Source organism: Thermothelomyces heterothallicus (assembly GCF_042370625.1).
Source record: "Thermothelomyces heterothallicus CBS 202.75 unplaced genomic scaffold P884_scaffold_14, whole genome shotgun sequence".
Classification (NCBI taxonomy): domain Eukaryota; kingdom Fungi; phylum Ascomycota; class Sordariomycetes; order Sordariales; family Chaetomiaceae; genus Thermothelomyces; species Thermothelomyces heterothallicus.
The window spans coordinates 600,761-613,334 of record NW_027192575.1 but is presented as its reverse complement, the minus strand read 5'-3'; the positions used below and the strand labels follow the sequence as shown (position 1 = coordinate 613,334).

General features: G+C 59.4%; 5 protein-coding genes across 5 annotated transcripts in view; 3 read left to right on the top strand and 2 right to left on the bottom strand.

Annotated features, from left to right (window-relative positions):
- Window positions 1–245: 245 nt before the first annotated feature.
- P884DRAFT_300554 (uncharacterized protein) lies at window positions 246–2,279 on the bottom strand (the record flags this gene model as incomplete). The annotated part of the gene is made up of 1 exon (XM_069444780.1): window positions 246–2,279. One exon carries the CDS (start codon window positions 2,277–2,279, stop codon window positions 246–248), a length of 2,034 nt encoding a protein of 677 aa, XP_069296866.1.
- Window positions 2,280–3,165: 886 nt separating this feature from the next.
- P884DRAFT_260741 (uncharacterized protein) lies at window positions 3,166–3,691 on the bottom strand. The gene has a single exon (XM_069441486.1). The coding sequence runs from the start codon at window positions 3,495–3,497 to the stop codon at window positions 3,225–3,227; it is 273 nt and encodes a 90-aa protein (XP_069296865.1). The 5' UTR covers window positions 3,498–3,691; the 3' UTR covers window positions 3,166–3,224.
- A 983-nt stretch (window positions 3,692–4,674) lies between these two features.
- Window positions 4,675–6,620, top strand: P884DRAFT_32102 (RPAP1-like protein). Its single transcript, XM_069445394.1, has one exon. The coding sequence runs from the start codon at window positions 4,925–4,927 to the stop codon at window positions 6,284–6,286; it is 1,362 nt and encodes a 453-aa protein (XP_069296864.1). The 5' UTR covers window positions 4,675–4,924; the 3' UTR covers window positions 6,287–6,620.
- P884DRAFT_260738 (uncharacterized protein) lies at window positions 6,469–6,895 on the top strand. Its single transcript, XM_069441485.1, has one exon. The coding sequence runs from the start codon at window positions 6,569–6,571 to the stop codon at window positions 6,809–6,811; it is 243 nt and encodes an 80-aa protein (XP_069296863.1). The 5' UTR covers window positions 6,469–6,568; the 3' UTR covers window positions 6,812–6,895.
- A 5,355-nt stretch (window positions 6,896–12,250) lies between these two features.
- P884DRAFT_285693 (nuclear pore complex assembly-domain-containing protein) overlaps window positions 12,251–12,574 on the top strand; it is a gene marked incomplete at its 3' end in the record, with an annotated part of 1,181 nt that continues 857 nt past the window's right edge. Inside the window, exon 1 of the mRNA XM_069443782.1 lies at window positions 12,251–12,502. Coding sequence (XP_069296862.1) covers window positions 12,349–12,502 — 154 coding nt within the window. The 5' untranslated portion in view covers window positions 12,251–12,348. The remainder of the gene's footprint in view (window positions 12,503–12,574) is intronic.

Below are 12,574 nucleotides of genomic sequence, written 5' to 3'. Positions count from 1 at the left end.
CCCTCCCCTCCCCTTCCCTCCCCTCCCCCACCCCAAAAAAATGCAAAGACGCTAACAACGCGACGCCCCGGCCTGCAGGCAGATGCCTTTCCCCGTATAACCTCTCCCATGGATGATGATACACACACACACACACACATACACACCCCGTGAGAACTCGATGCTAGACCCTCCCCCTTCCAAATTACCGTGTACGTACGTACAGCCACGAAAAAGAAAAAGAAAAAGGGCCAAATATCACACAATCACATCGCCATGCTGGGCGTGGCCCCCTGAGTTGACGAGGGTCCACCAAGCGAGAGGAGGCTCGAGGCAGGCGAGTCCGTGCCCGTCTTGGTGGAGGTGATCTGGGCCAGCTTCTCGCGCTCCGCTTTTTCGCGGTCGCGCTGCTCCTTCTCCAGCTTCGTGATCCTCGGCTTCCGGACGGTGCCGCCTCGCGAGCCCGGCCCGCCTCCTCCCCTCCCGCGTCCGCTCCCCTCGCCCCTGACGGTGCCGCCGCCGCGGCTTCCCCTGCCGCGCCCGCCGCGCCCCCGCCTGGGCCGCTCCTCCGACGCGGCGGGCTTCTCGACCTCGGGGATCAGCGGGCCCGAGTAGACAAAGAAGCCGTCCTTGCTCGCGGCGGCCTGCTCCTCCCAGAGCAGCTCCGAGTCGTCGACAAAGTCGTCGTCCTTGTCGTACTCGTCCTCCTTGAAGTTGCGCTTCTTCTTGGCCGGCTTGGCCGGCGCGCCGGTCCCGTTCCCTTGCATCTCGGCGTTGCTCTCGCCGGCATCGGACCCCTGCAGGATATCCTCGTCCATCTCCTCGGCGCTCGAGTCGCGGCCGCTGCCCGTCTTCTCGAGCGCGGCGGTAGCCGCGGCGATGCGCGCCTTGCGCTCGCGGCTGGCGGCCAGGCGCGGGTGCAGCGCGTCCCAGCCGTAGCGCTCCTCGGCCATGCGCATAAAGTTGACGTACTTGTTGCACTCGCCCGGGTTGAGCGGGATGTGCAGCGAGATGTTGGGCGCCTCGGCCTCCTCGCCCGGGCGCGCCTTGCCGAAGTCGAGGATGGAGCGCTCGCCGCCGGGCAAGGGCGGGAGCGCGTCCTTGAGGCTGTTGAGCTTGGGGGAAGAAGAGGATGAGCTGCGCGCCTTCTTTTGGGACTCGCGCTCTTGCTGGACGACCGCGGCGATCTTCTTGCTCGGCGCGGTCGCGGGCGGGGGGGCTGCAGGGGCGGCCGTTGGGCCGGATGACGTGGCGCTCGGTGCCGAAGTCATGCTAGTAAACGAAGTGGTCACTTTGGATTCCGGCTTGCTGGCCGTCGGAGGCGCCGGGGGAGGCGGCGGAGGTCGCCTGGCTTCGGTCAGGGTGGTGGGCTTGGCAGCCGACTGAGACGCGTTCCGGGCCGCGTCGGAAGGTGAGGGTGGCATGGATGTCATGGATGTCGAGTCTTGATAGCGCGGCTGAGACGCGGGGTTTGTGTAGGCCGGGCGAGGAGAGATGGCGCTGGGCGCCGGCTGGGGGTCCACCAGGCTGGCGATCGAGGGCGATGCGCTGGCCCGGTTGACCACCTGGGTGGGCGCGCGCGGCGAGCCATGGGGCCCCGTGCCGTAAGGTTCACGCGTCGCCACGGATTCCCTGATCGGGTCGTAGTTGCCCCTGATGGGATCAAACATCTGCCTGGCCGGCGGAGCGGGCTGGGGTTTCGGCTGGGGTTCCTCGTTGAGAAGGTTCATCATGTTCATGGACCCGGAGGCGCTCTCGCGTTTGGGAGCGGTGGGCGCGAACCCGATATCGGTGGGCGCAGAGCGCGCATCCAGGGCCATGCGCATCGGGGTGAGTTCGGTGATCTTGGTCTGCCGAGGGGGGCCCGAGGCCGATCGTGCGTCCATCTCGGAGTTGGCATCGCCGGCCTCGGTCGCTGCCGCCTTGCGCTTCCTCTGGACGGGAGGGGCGTTGGGGTCCTTGGGCTTCCTTGGCCGACGCTGCTTGGGCGCGTCGGTGTTGGTTGTGTTGGAGCTGCCGTCGGCGGGCGGCTTTGGCTTGACGGTGCTGCCCGGTTTCCGGCCGGGTTTCTTGCGCGGAAGACCGGCAGCGGTCAACGGGACGTTAGGGGCTTGTTCGGCGGGCTGGTGTTGCTGCATGATGGTGAATCGGGCTGCTGAGCTGGGATCGACGATGATCTCGTCCATCTCAATATTTGCTCGGCCGGCGTTGAGCACCCGCGTGGGGGACCCGGGCTCTGACAGTGCAGAGGGCGGTGACGATAGTGACGGCGACGAGCTGTAGTGTTCCTGTTGCTGCATTGCGGAATCCGATCCACCACTTGTTGCCATTCCTCAGCGGCTCGAATGCCACCAAAGAAGGAACAAGATCTCTCCGAGATGACCTTGAAAGAAGATAAGAAAGACAAAAAGGGAAATAAAAAACGGATCAATCCGAATAACCGGCACCCACCCCCCCGGTTAACTACCCCGTTGGCCTGTCCGTAATTTTCTTTTCTTTTCTTTTTTCTTTTCTTTCTTTTTTCTTTCTTTTTTTTGTTTGTTTCCTCGACAATGGGCGCCCGGCAGCAGAGTGAAAGAGAATCCAACAAAAGCGGCAACGAGACTGCCCGCCGGCACAAGACGCAAGTATACACAGAAAGTCGCCGCCAATTGGCGGTGTTATAGATGAGAACACAGCTTCAGAGAGTCATGCAGCCCTCTGATAGGCCGCCTAATCTCCAAAGTTAGAGAAAGTTGCTTGGGCTCTGCGGGGAGATGCAGAATCTCCGATGGTTGGCTGATTGGCCGATGGGGTCCGAGCGCCAGGGCCGGGAAAGGCAGCCGGGTTGTGACTTTGGGGGATCGAGCTGCAGAGTGGAGTGTGCAGCCTCCGGATGGCTTCAGAGATCGCGCAAACGCTGCAAACTCGACCGCGGGCGACGACCCAAAAAATAGGCAATAGGAACCCACGTGCGTCGATGCAGGCGATCAGCTTGGATAGATCAATTCGGCAGGCCTCGCTGAATCCAAATATGATGTTTGCGAAATGCAACAAGGGGGAAAATGGAGATGGTCGAGATGGGCTTTGCACTCCACGAGCGAAAAAGTCGGTGGAAGTTGGGTGTGTTGGGAGGGGAAAAGAGTGAGGAAGAAAGAAGGAAAATTTGGGGTGCGAAGGGGCGAAGAGAAGAATGGGGATGGGCTCTGTTTTTGGCACTTGGATTATTTCGCAGCGGCCGAGGGAAAACCGGGGCTCTGGCCGCCTCAGACCGTCACGGACGCATGGGAAATTTTGGTCTGTAAAGAGGCGAATGAAAACACCAGAAAGCTCGCGGGCGGGCAAGCTCGACGGGCATCGCCGAGGGAGCCCAGGAGGGTTGCAGGGCAGTGGGAGCGGAAGGGTGGAGAGAGGAGACGGGGGCCCCAACCTCTGAACAGGGGAACAAGAATCACGACGAACAAACACATCAACTGCCTAGGAGCCGCCGGACGGGATTGGGCCCTGAGCCAAGCGACGGCCGAGAAGGGAAATGGCATGGGAAACTGGGATCAGAGACGGACTAAAATGGACTCACAACCAAGCCGAAGGGCCTCTTCCCAGCTGTCAGCGGCGGGTCATCAGGTCGCGCGGTAATCTGCACGCCTCTTGTATGTATGGACTTACGGAGAATGTATGTATGTACAGTACGGTGCAGGAAAGCTAACGGAAGAACCAAGGCGCAAGAGAAGGGAAAGGGGGGGAGGAGGGGGAAGCCGAGTGTCCATGGGATAGTTACTCCGTACCAAGTACGGATAGTCGTTTGTAAACCGCGGGTGCGAGTCGTGGATCCCCTTCCGTCATCCGTCATCAGCGAACCATCCGACTGCAGAACAGGGCTGCACAAATCTTTTGCTGTTTTTCTTGGCATGCCCGGGAATCAATCTTGTCGAGGCATCTTTTTAAGGTATGACAGGGGTCTGGAAATGGGGACGTTCGTTCACGGCTTCGAGAGGGGTGGGTGGGGCGTCAAGCTTTCGAGCCGAGAATGGGGAAGAGGCTTGCCCGCCTGCCGCCGCAGGTGCAGGTTGCAGGTGCAGGTGCTGCTGCACAGTCCACTTTTACACCACGAGGTACGTACCAGATACACCACTTCCCGCTGACGACCCCACCTCCGTTTCGAACCTGATGTGGTTGGTGTGGTATGAGGAACTGCCTGTTCCACGGCGCCAAGAGACAAAACAGCCGCGCTGCAGCAGGGGTGCGCTAGGCCCGGCGCACAGGGGTTTCTTTTTGCACGCAGCCACACCACGCTTCGGGACATTTGGTCGCTCTGTCGCAATTGCAGCCTGGGCAATAAGAGGAAGGTTCCCCGAAAAGTCGAAACTACGGATACACATCTTTCAAAAAACGATAGGCAAGTCTTTCTTGAAACAAAGCACCTATATACCCTTTTGAGTCCCGGAGCTTGTAAAGTTTCAAGTATGGCCGTGTCATAAGTGTCTTTTGTTACCACTTTCCATGTACATTTGGCAAAATGAGTAGTAGAGTTATTTAACATGTTGGTTGATGCTCATCCCACCGTCTTGCCCACCCATTGTCGAAACAAACGGTGCACGTTTTGTTTTTGTGCACCTGCCTAGGCGTACTGTACAGTCCGTCCTTGCAGCGTACACAAGGGAGCCTGCGGAAAAGGTTCCGTCATACTCCGTTCTCTTTCGGCTTCGTCCGAATTCAGAGCTGAGCTTTCTGGAAGGATGCACGGACCTGCCTGCAGCCTCTGTATGATCGATGCGGATCTGCGGGACAACTTGTGCTCTTCCGTGCCCCATCGCCGATAAGATAACACGGAAGGCATTCATTCACCGAGAGCAACCTATTCTATTCACTCCGAACGTGACCCAAGGTGAAAGACAAAGCCGAAGCGTACGTGAGGCCCGACCTGGCAAACACACACAGGAATCTATTGCAGTCAAAAAAAAGGAAAATGGAGGTCACTTTGGATGTCCTCGACGTCAAGGAAAGAGAAACCAGCGACGCTACCCCACCAAGTTTCCCTACCGCACCTGCACCATCGGCCACAGGCTTCCCCGCGCACAAGAAACGAGTGTCGGCTTTCAAGCAGCAGCGGCAAAAAAAGCCCGCTGGTGCCTCGCCTGCCTCTACGTCTGCCGACCGTTCTTCTAAGCCATCCGGCCACGATGAAGCCCCCGCGAGGGATGCGACAACAACGGACGAGCGGCGAGCGATCGATGAGGAGAACAAGGCCGTCCTTGCCTCGATGTCGCCCGAAGAGATTGCAGAGGCGCAAAAGGAGCTCTACAACGGCCTAGATCCCAAACTCATCCAGATGTTGCTGAGGCGCGCGAATCTCGATGAGCCGTCCGGGCCGTCTCCCTTTGACGCGCAGCCTCCCGAGCGCTCACAGGATCCTGGCTCGCCGCCGCCGCCGCCGCCGCCGCCGCCTCCGCCAGCCAAGCCGCGACAAGCAACAGTCGAAGACGCGCCCGAGGAACCACCTGCCGCCGGTCCGAAATCGCCTTCCAGAGAGCCCGATGACAAGCCAAAGAAAACCGTCACCTTCGACGAAGATGCGCCGCCGCCGATGCCCCCGCCCGACCTCTTCCCAGTCACGTCCGCGGCCCGACCCAAGCCCAAGCCCGCGCCCGCCCACAAGCCCACGCCCGCTCACAAGCTGTCGGCAGATGTCCCCCACAACACCCACTTCCCGCGCCCGCCAGCCGTGCCCGACCTGGACCCGGCGGACCCGAACTTCCTCGAGACGATGCACAGAAAGTTCTTCCCCGACCTGCCCGCCGACCCCTCCAAGCTCGCGTGGATGGCGCCCGTCCCGACGCCCGACTCGCCCGCCGACCGCGAGTCGCCCTACTACCCGGGCCAGGACTCGCTCCCCGTCTCGGCCCTCCGCTTCGACTTCCGCGGCGCCCTGCTGCCCCCGCGCGTCAGCCGCCGCATCCCCGTCACCAAGGGCTTGCACCACCACGGCGAGGCCCCCGAGGCCGCCGGCTACACCATCCCCGAGCTGGCGCGGCTCGCGCGCTCGGCCGTCCCCGCGCAGCGCTGCCTCGCGTACCAGACGCTCGGCAGGATCCTGTACCGGCTGGGCAAGGGGGAATTCGGGTCCGGCGCGGGCGGGAGGGACGGAGAGGAGGACGACCTCGCGTTCGCCCTCTGGCGCTGCTTCAAGGAGGGGAGAGTGATCGAGAGCTTGGAGCAGGAGGCCGGGCTGCCGGAAGGGAAGGGCCACATGAGCAGCAAGGCTTACGCGACCGAGGCCTTGTGGCTGTTTGAGAAGGGCGGGTGGAAAGAAAAGTGGCGGGGGTTGTAGGGTACTTTTCGCGAAGCATCTAAACCAAATAAACAACGCTAGGGGGTTTTAAAGAAGCTCCATCTCGGTGACACATTGATAGAAAGCAAGCTGATGGGGAATAGGGGGAGTGGGGGGAGAACACCTCAAGATTCGTTTTCAACTTTCGCCTTCCTCACGGCGAGAGCTGTCCAAAGAAGAAAGGGGGAAAGGACGAGCTGAGTAAGGTGAGTTTCGGGTATCAGGATAGGGAGTTTGCCCAAACCAAAAAGCATACATCCCAGCCAGCCCAACCTTCAAAAGATGTCAAGGAAGATAGAGAAGAGAACAGGACATGAGCATTTTCATGACGACGTACAACCCAGCCAGCCCATCAGAAATCCCAGTCTCTATCCAGCCTCGTCTTCCCCCGACTTTCCGCCCCTTTCGTGGAGAAAACCAACCTCTCAGACCAAGAAGACGAAAAAAAACCCACCAGATTCAATACGTTACCCAGCAGAGACGCATATCCTTCCTAACAAGCGACCCAAAGCAACCCTTTCCTAGCCCGAAACGCAAAACAGACAGACAGACACACAGCGAGCAATTACCCCGGACGACGGATCGACGCAGGAGTAAGAGGATGACGCTAAAGAGAGAACCCTCAATATTAACACGACTGCCAATACCATGGGTTGGGGGGGTGGAAGAAAGGGGGGGGGAGGGGAAACGAAACACCAAATCTCAAAAATCGCTTGTGTCATCATGGAATCCACATCCGTCTCTTCCATTGCCTGCCCACTTACCAAAGGCCCGACAGGTCTTGTTACAGACGGAAGGAAGACGGGAAGGATCCTTTGTGTGTACTCATTTCGGGCGATGCGGAAGAAGGATTGAAGGACGAACCTGTTGTTGTTGTTGCTGCTGCTGCTGCTGCTGCTGCTGTTGCTGTTGTTGTTGTCCCCTCGCCTGCTGTCCATGTCCGGGCTGGTTCCGGCCCTTGATGTAATCGCGGTTCTCGATCGTCACGCTCTTGGTCATGTGGTTGACCTTGTACACGCCGACGAGACGGGAGGCCAACTCGAACATGTTGTTGCGCAGCGAGATGACGATGAACTGGGCGTTCTTGGTGCGCTCCTTGATGTAGTTGGCCACGATGGATACCTTTCGGTAGGGCATGTCAGAATCTGATCATACCAATGCGCCGGGGAAAGAAGGGGAGGCGGCCGGAGTGACTCACATTCCTGAAATCCAACGCGGCATCGATCTCGTCCATGACGTACAGCGGCGTCGGCTTGTAGTGGTGCAGGGCGAACACTAGCGCGAGAGAGCTCAGCGTCTTCTCGCCACCGGACAGGTTGCTGATGTTCTTCCATGACTTCTTGGGCGGCATGACGCTGAACAGGATTCCCTCGCTGAAGGGATCGAGCGAGTCCACCAGCTCCAGTTCGGCGTTGCCGCCCATGGTGATCATCTGGTACATTTCCTTGAGCCGCAACGAGATGGTGCTGAAGCCTTCCATAAAGCCCTCGAGGCGTAACCTGCGGAGGTCGTCGCAGCGCTTCTTGGCTGCGTCGCGCTGGGCGACGGCGCTGGCAAGGTCTGAGGACCGAGCGGCGTGTTCTTCTACGCGGCGGCGGTATTCGGCAAGCACACCCAAGTCGACGTTGACATTCTGCGTCTTCTCCTCAAGCGCTGCGATCTCACCCAGGAGGGTCTTCTTATCCATGTCCGCAAGCTCGTCCTTGCTGTAACGCGGCAGCTCAAGCGGTGCCTTCCGGCGCTGCTCGTGGGCCGGCTGGGTCATGGTCGCATCTCCATCCTCATCCATATCCTCCTCGGCCTCGGCTTCCGATCGCGCCGATGCGTCCTCCATTTCGACATCCTCATCGTCCTGCCGGGGGGTCTGCCGAGATTCAGGCCGTGCAGGAGCGGCGGAGCCGGTCGTTCCCGATTCTAGGTCGGCAATGTTCTGGAGCGAAAGCTTTGAGAGTTTTTCCTCCCAGTGGTACCGCTTCCGCTGGTTGTCCGCAAGGATCTTCTGGCTTTCCTCCAGCTTGTTACGCATCTCGATTTCCGCCGCCCGGGTCTCGTTGAGTTCGGCCGTCTTCTCGTCAAGCTCGGCCTTCATCTTGGCAAGCTCTCGCTTCTTAGTTGCCAGTGCCTCCTTGGCCTCTTCGACCCTCGTCTTGAAGTCCTCCGCCTTGTCTCCCTGGTTCCGAATCTCTTCTTCGAGCCTCTCGGAATCCCGAGTGGCAGCTTCAAGCTCCTTGGTCGCCCTGGCATGGTCCTTCCTGAGCTTGACTAGCTGCTTCTCCGCTTTAGCCTTGCGGACCTCGGCATTGGAGACCTCCTCATTATGCGACGCGATTTCCTCCTTGAGCGCATCAACCGTGGCTCTCTTGGCCCGGAGTTTCTCACCACCAATTTCCATGATCTTGTCTTGGAGGGTCTTGATCTCCTCCTCGACGCTCGAGGTTTCCTCATTGAGCTTCTCGATATCTCTGTTCAGCTTGGCGACTTCCTTCTCGAGAACGACGATACGACTATCGTCGGTTTTGGACGGCTGGTGTTCTTTGGCGAGTTCCTTCACCCTGCGCTGGGCATCAGCCAGCTTCCTTGCCGAGCTTTCCACGTCGAGATTGATCTTTTGCATCTTGGTATCGAGTTCCGGGATCTGCTCCTTGAGGGTCCGTATCCTAGCCTCGAGCTCTCGCTGGCGCTCCTGAAACTCGTGGAATGCTTGCTCCAGCTCATCGCGGTCTGCCTCAAACTTTGCGACCTGCTCCTTGCTGGTGCCGGAGACGAGCTTTGACGACATGAGGCCCTTCTTGACGGTGTTGCCGCCACCAGACATAGTACCAGACTTGTCGATCAGTTCTCCGGCCAAGGTGACCACGCGCCATCTCCTGGCGCCGTAGGCGATGCGGTTCGCCTGGGCCAGGTCCTGAGCCACGAGCGTGTCTTGGAGGGCGTGGTAGAAGGCTGGGCGGAACTTTTCGTCCTTGGGCTTCACGAGATCAAACAGACGTGGCGCGTTTTCCGGGGTCTGGATCGGGGAGAGGTCGCGCGCTCTCAGCTTGTCTAGACAGATGAAGTTACCACGGCCGAGGTTGGTCTTCCTGAGGTACTCGATGCATTGCTGGCCCGCCTCCACGGTGTCGGTGACGAAGTTGTCAAGCGCGGGGCAGGCTGTCGAGATGGCAACGTCGTACATCGGATCGATGGTACCTAGGTTGCCGAGGCGGCCGTGGAACCCGTCGATCCGGCCCGACTCCTTCATGCGCATCAGAGCAGTGAGAACGTTGCCCTGCGTCTGGGTAGCGGCGAGGTTCGACCGGGCTTCGTCGGCCTTTTGCCGGGCGTTGGAGAGCTGCGCGCGCAGCTTGGGCTCTTCCTGCGCGAGCTTCTCCAACTCGGCGACCGCCCTCCTACCCTCCTTCTGCAGAGCGGCCTTCTCGGCCTGGCACTGCTTGAGCTCCTCCGCCTTTGCTGCCTGGCTCTCCTCGATGGCGGCAATCTTGGCCTGCATCTCCTCGAGGGCGACGGCGCCGGCGTTGGCCTTCTCTCGCAGAATGGCCATCTCGCTCTCGGCGACGGCGATCGCGGATTGCTTTTGGTTGATCTTTTCCTTCCAAGGCTCCAGAGACTTCTGCTTTGCGGCAATCTGGTCGGAAAGATGCTGCGTCTTGCCCTTCAGGTTGTCGCGAATGACGGCGAGCTCGGCCTCCTCCTCCTTGACGCGCTGCTCGAGCGCCGCAATCTCCTCCGCACGGGTCTCGATCTCATTGGCGCACTGCTCGATCGTCTGCTCGGCTTCAAAGGCGGAACCCTCGGCATTTGCGATGGTCTTCTCCAGCTTCTTCCGCTTGTCCGCGAGGAACTTTCGCTTCTCGTCAAACTTGACGCGTTCTTGATCGAACTTGGTCATCTCCTTGATCAGGCCCTGCGTCTCCTTCTCTTGTGCCTCATACTCCCTGCTGCCCTTCGAGTAGCTCTTCTCCAGCTGCTTGATGACCTGCTCGCTGCCGTGGTGCTTCTCAAGCTCGGCATCGAGCTCGGCTTGCATCTGCCCGATCGCCTCCTCGGTGACGGCAATGTTGTCGTCGCATTCGGAGATATAGAGCTGGTATAAGGCAGACTGCTTCATGGCAAGCTCGTTCTCGTCACGGATGTACGCCAATGCCTTTTCCTTCTTGTCCTCGAGGCTGTTCTTCTCCTTTTCCACGTGCTGGACGCGGCCGCTCTTTTCCACGCAGACCTCGTTGAGGGTCTCCACCTCCGCAGCAGCCTCCTCAATGGGCGTCTTGTACTTGGATGTGCCGATAATGTCCTCCAGGTACTCGAGCAGGCCATCTTCATGTTCATTGGCGGCCTTTGGCTTCATCTGGGCAATAGACTCGACCTCGCCCTGGAGGATCAAGAAGCGTTTGTGGTCGAGATCCACCCCGCGGTCGCGGAGCAGTTGCGTGACGGTGGTGAAGTTGGAGGTCTTGCCGTTGATGTAGTACTGGCTCGAGTTGTTCTTGAACGCCTTGCGCGAGATGACCAGTTCAGAGTTTGGAATGACATCGTGGCCTCCTCCGGGCCGATCGAGGACCTCGCAGAAGTGCACGGCAACCTCGCAGTGGTCCAGGTTGGGGTACTGTGCAGAGTTGTGGATTAGGGCCGAGATCTTGCCCTGCCTCATCTTGCTGGCTCGGAAGCCGAAGACGAAAAGCAGGGAGTCGATGACGTTGGACTTGCCAGAACCGTTGGGCCCGACCACGGAGGAGAAGGAAGCGTGAAAAGGTCCCACTTCCTGTCTGCCGGCATAGCTCTTGAAGTTGGTGAGGACGAGGTAGGTGATGACAATGCGGGGTTTCGGCCCAGTCTCCTCAACGGTGGGAATAGTCATGGTGCGCGACTTCAGCATAATGTCCATGGGCTTCTCAAGGAGGGTGTCCATGGCCTTGATGGGCTTGGCGGCCGCCAGAACGGTTTCATCTTCTTGGCGGCGCTGTTCGTTGGTTGCGGAGGCTGTGATGTCGGCAAAGGGAACACCATGGAGGTTTGCCGGGGACACGGAGAGCTTCGGGGAGGCCTTTTGCGGTTGCAGCTCGGGGGTAGCCGACTTGGAAGCGCGGGGCGCCACGCTCCTCCGCCTGCCCTGGGTTGGCCGTTTGGCGGGGGCATCTTCCTCTTCGTCGGGCGCTGCAGCGGTTGTTTTCGTCGTGGTTGATGCTGTCGTTGCTGTTGATACTGTTGTCACCGCTGTCTGGTCGGGGTCAAACACTTCGCTGGGTTCAACGACGGAGGGGGCCGGTGTGGCGCTCTTCTTGGGCGGACGGCCACGGCGCTTGGGCGCAGGTGGTGGTGCCTGCGGGGGTGTTGGCGCCGGTGCCTCTGTTCTCTTCCGGCCGGATGTGGTGCGACGGGGGCCGGCAGCGGGCGCCGGCGTAAAGTCGTCGCCGCTGTCGTCGGCTACTTGGGGCGCGTCGGGCATATCTTCGTCTGAGGACTCGACGATGGCGGTGCGCCGGGCGGACCGCCGTGACGGTCGCGTCGACATGACTGCGGGAGGCGGGGATATCTGAAGGAAAAAAGAAAATGGGTAGTGCAAAAAAATAAAAACAAAATGGGTACGTTACCGAATGAATAAAAAAAGGTCGGACAATTGCGACCGCGCAACGTTTGTGAATCGCGCGGTCTCCAAAATGGCAGGCGCGGAAAAGGGATGCCAGTCGCTGCGTGCCCCGCTGCTGTGTTGACATTTGGCTGCGGTGATTGTAAACAACCAGCCACAACCTAAGCCACAGCTCTACCGTTCGACCCCTCACCGCAGTGGGCGCGCCTCGGTTATTTGCATTCTTGTAATACCCGATCCGTATGCTGTACGGATTACTGCGTGGGCCCAACACAGATGTTCCAGTTATACGAATAACGTAACTAGCTAACCAAAAGGGTCGCAATCTTATCATTCAGCTGGCATCAATAGGGAAATCACACATAACGTAGTACGGATTAGTGTAATCCGTACATACATACAGCGATCGCAGAGGTCGCTTCAAGCCCGAGAACCTGGGAGCTGCCCCAACTTTCTATCCCTCCGCCAACAAACAAATATGCTAGACTTCACCCAATTTTCCGCGGCGTTTCCGACCGACGGCCCCAAGCCGTACGACCAGAATGGCATCCGGGAGATCGAGACCTTCCGCAAGTCGTTCGGCGGCGTCTTGTTTATCGATCGCGTCCTGAAGGCGCTAGGGCTCGGCGACAGTAAGTGTGCATTTTCTTTTTTTCTTTTTCCTTCCTCCCTCTTCCGCATCCCGCTCTGATTGTCCCCCCCCC

Coding starts and splice junctions, on each gene's coding strand:
- P884DRAFT_32102 (XM_069445394.1), top strand. CDS start 4,925: ATGGAGGTCACTTTGGATGTCCTCGACGTCAAGGAAAGAGAAACCAGC.
- P884DRAFT_260738 (XM_069441485.1), top strand. CDS start 6,569: ATGTCAAGGAAGATAGAGAAGAGAACAGGACATGAGCATTTTCATGAC.
- P884DRAFT_260741 (XM_069441486.1), bottom strand. CDS start 3,497: ATGCCATTTCCCTTCTCGGCCGTCGCTTGGCTCAGGGCCCAATCCCGT.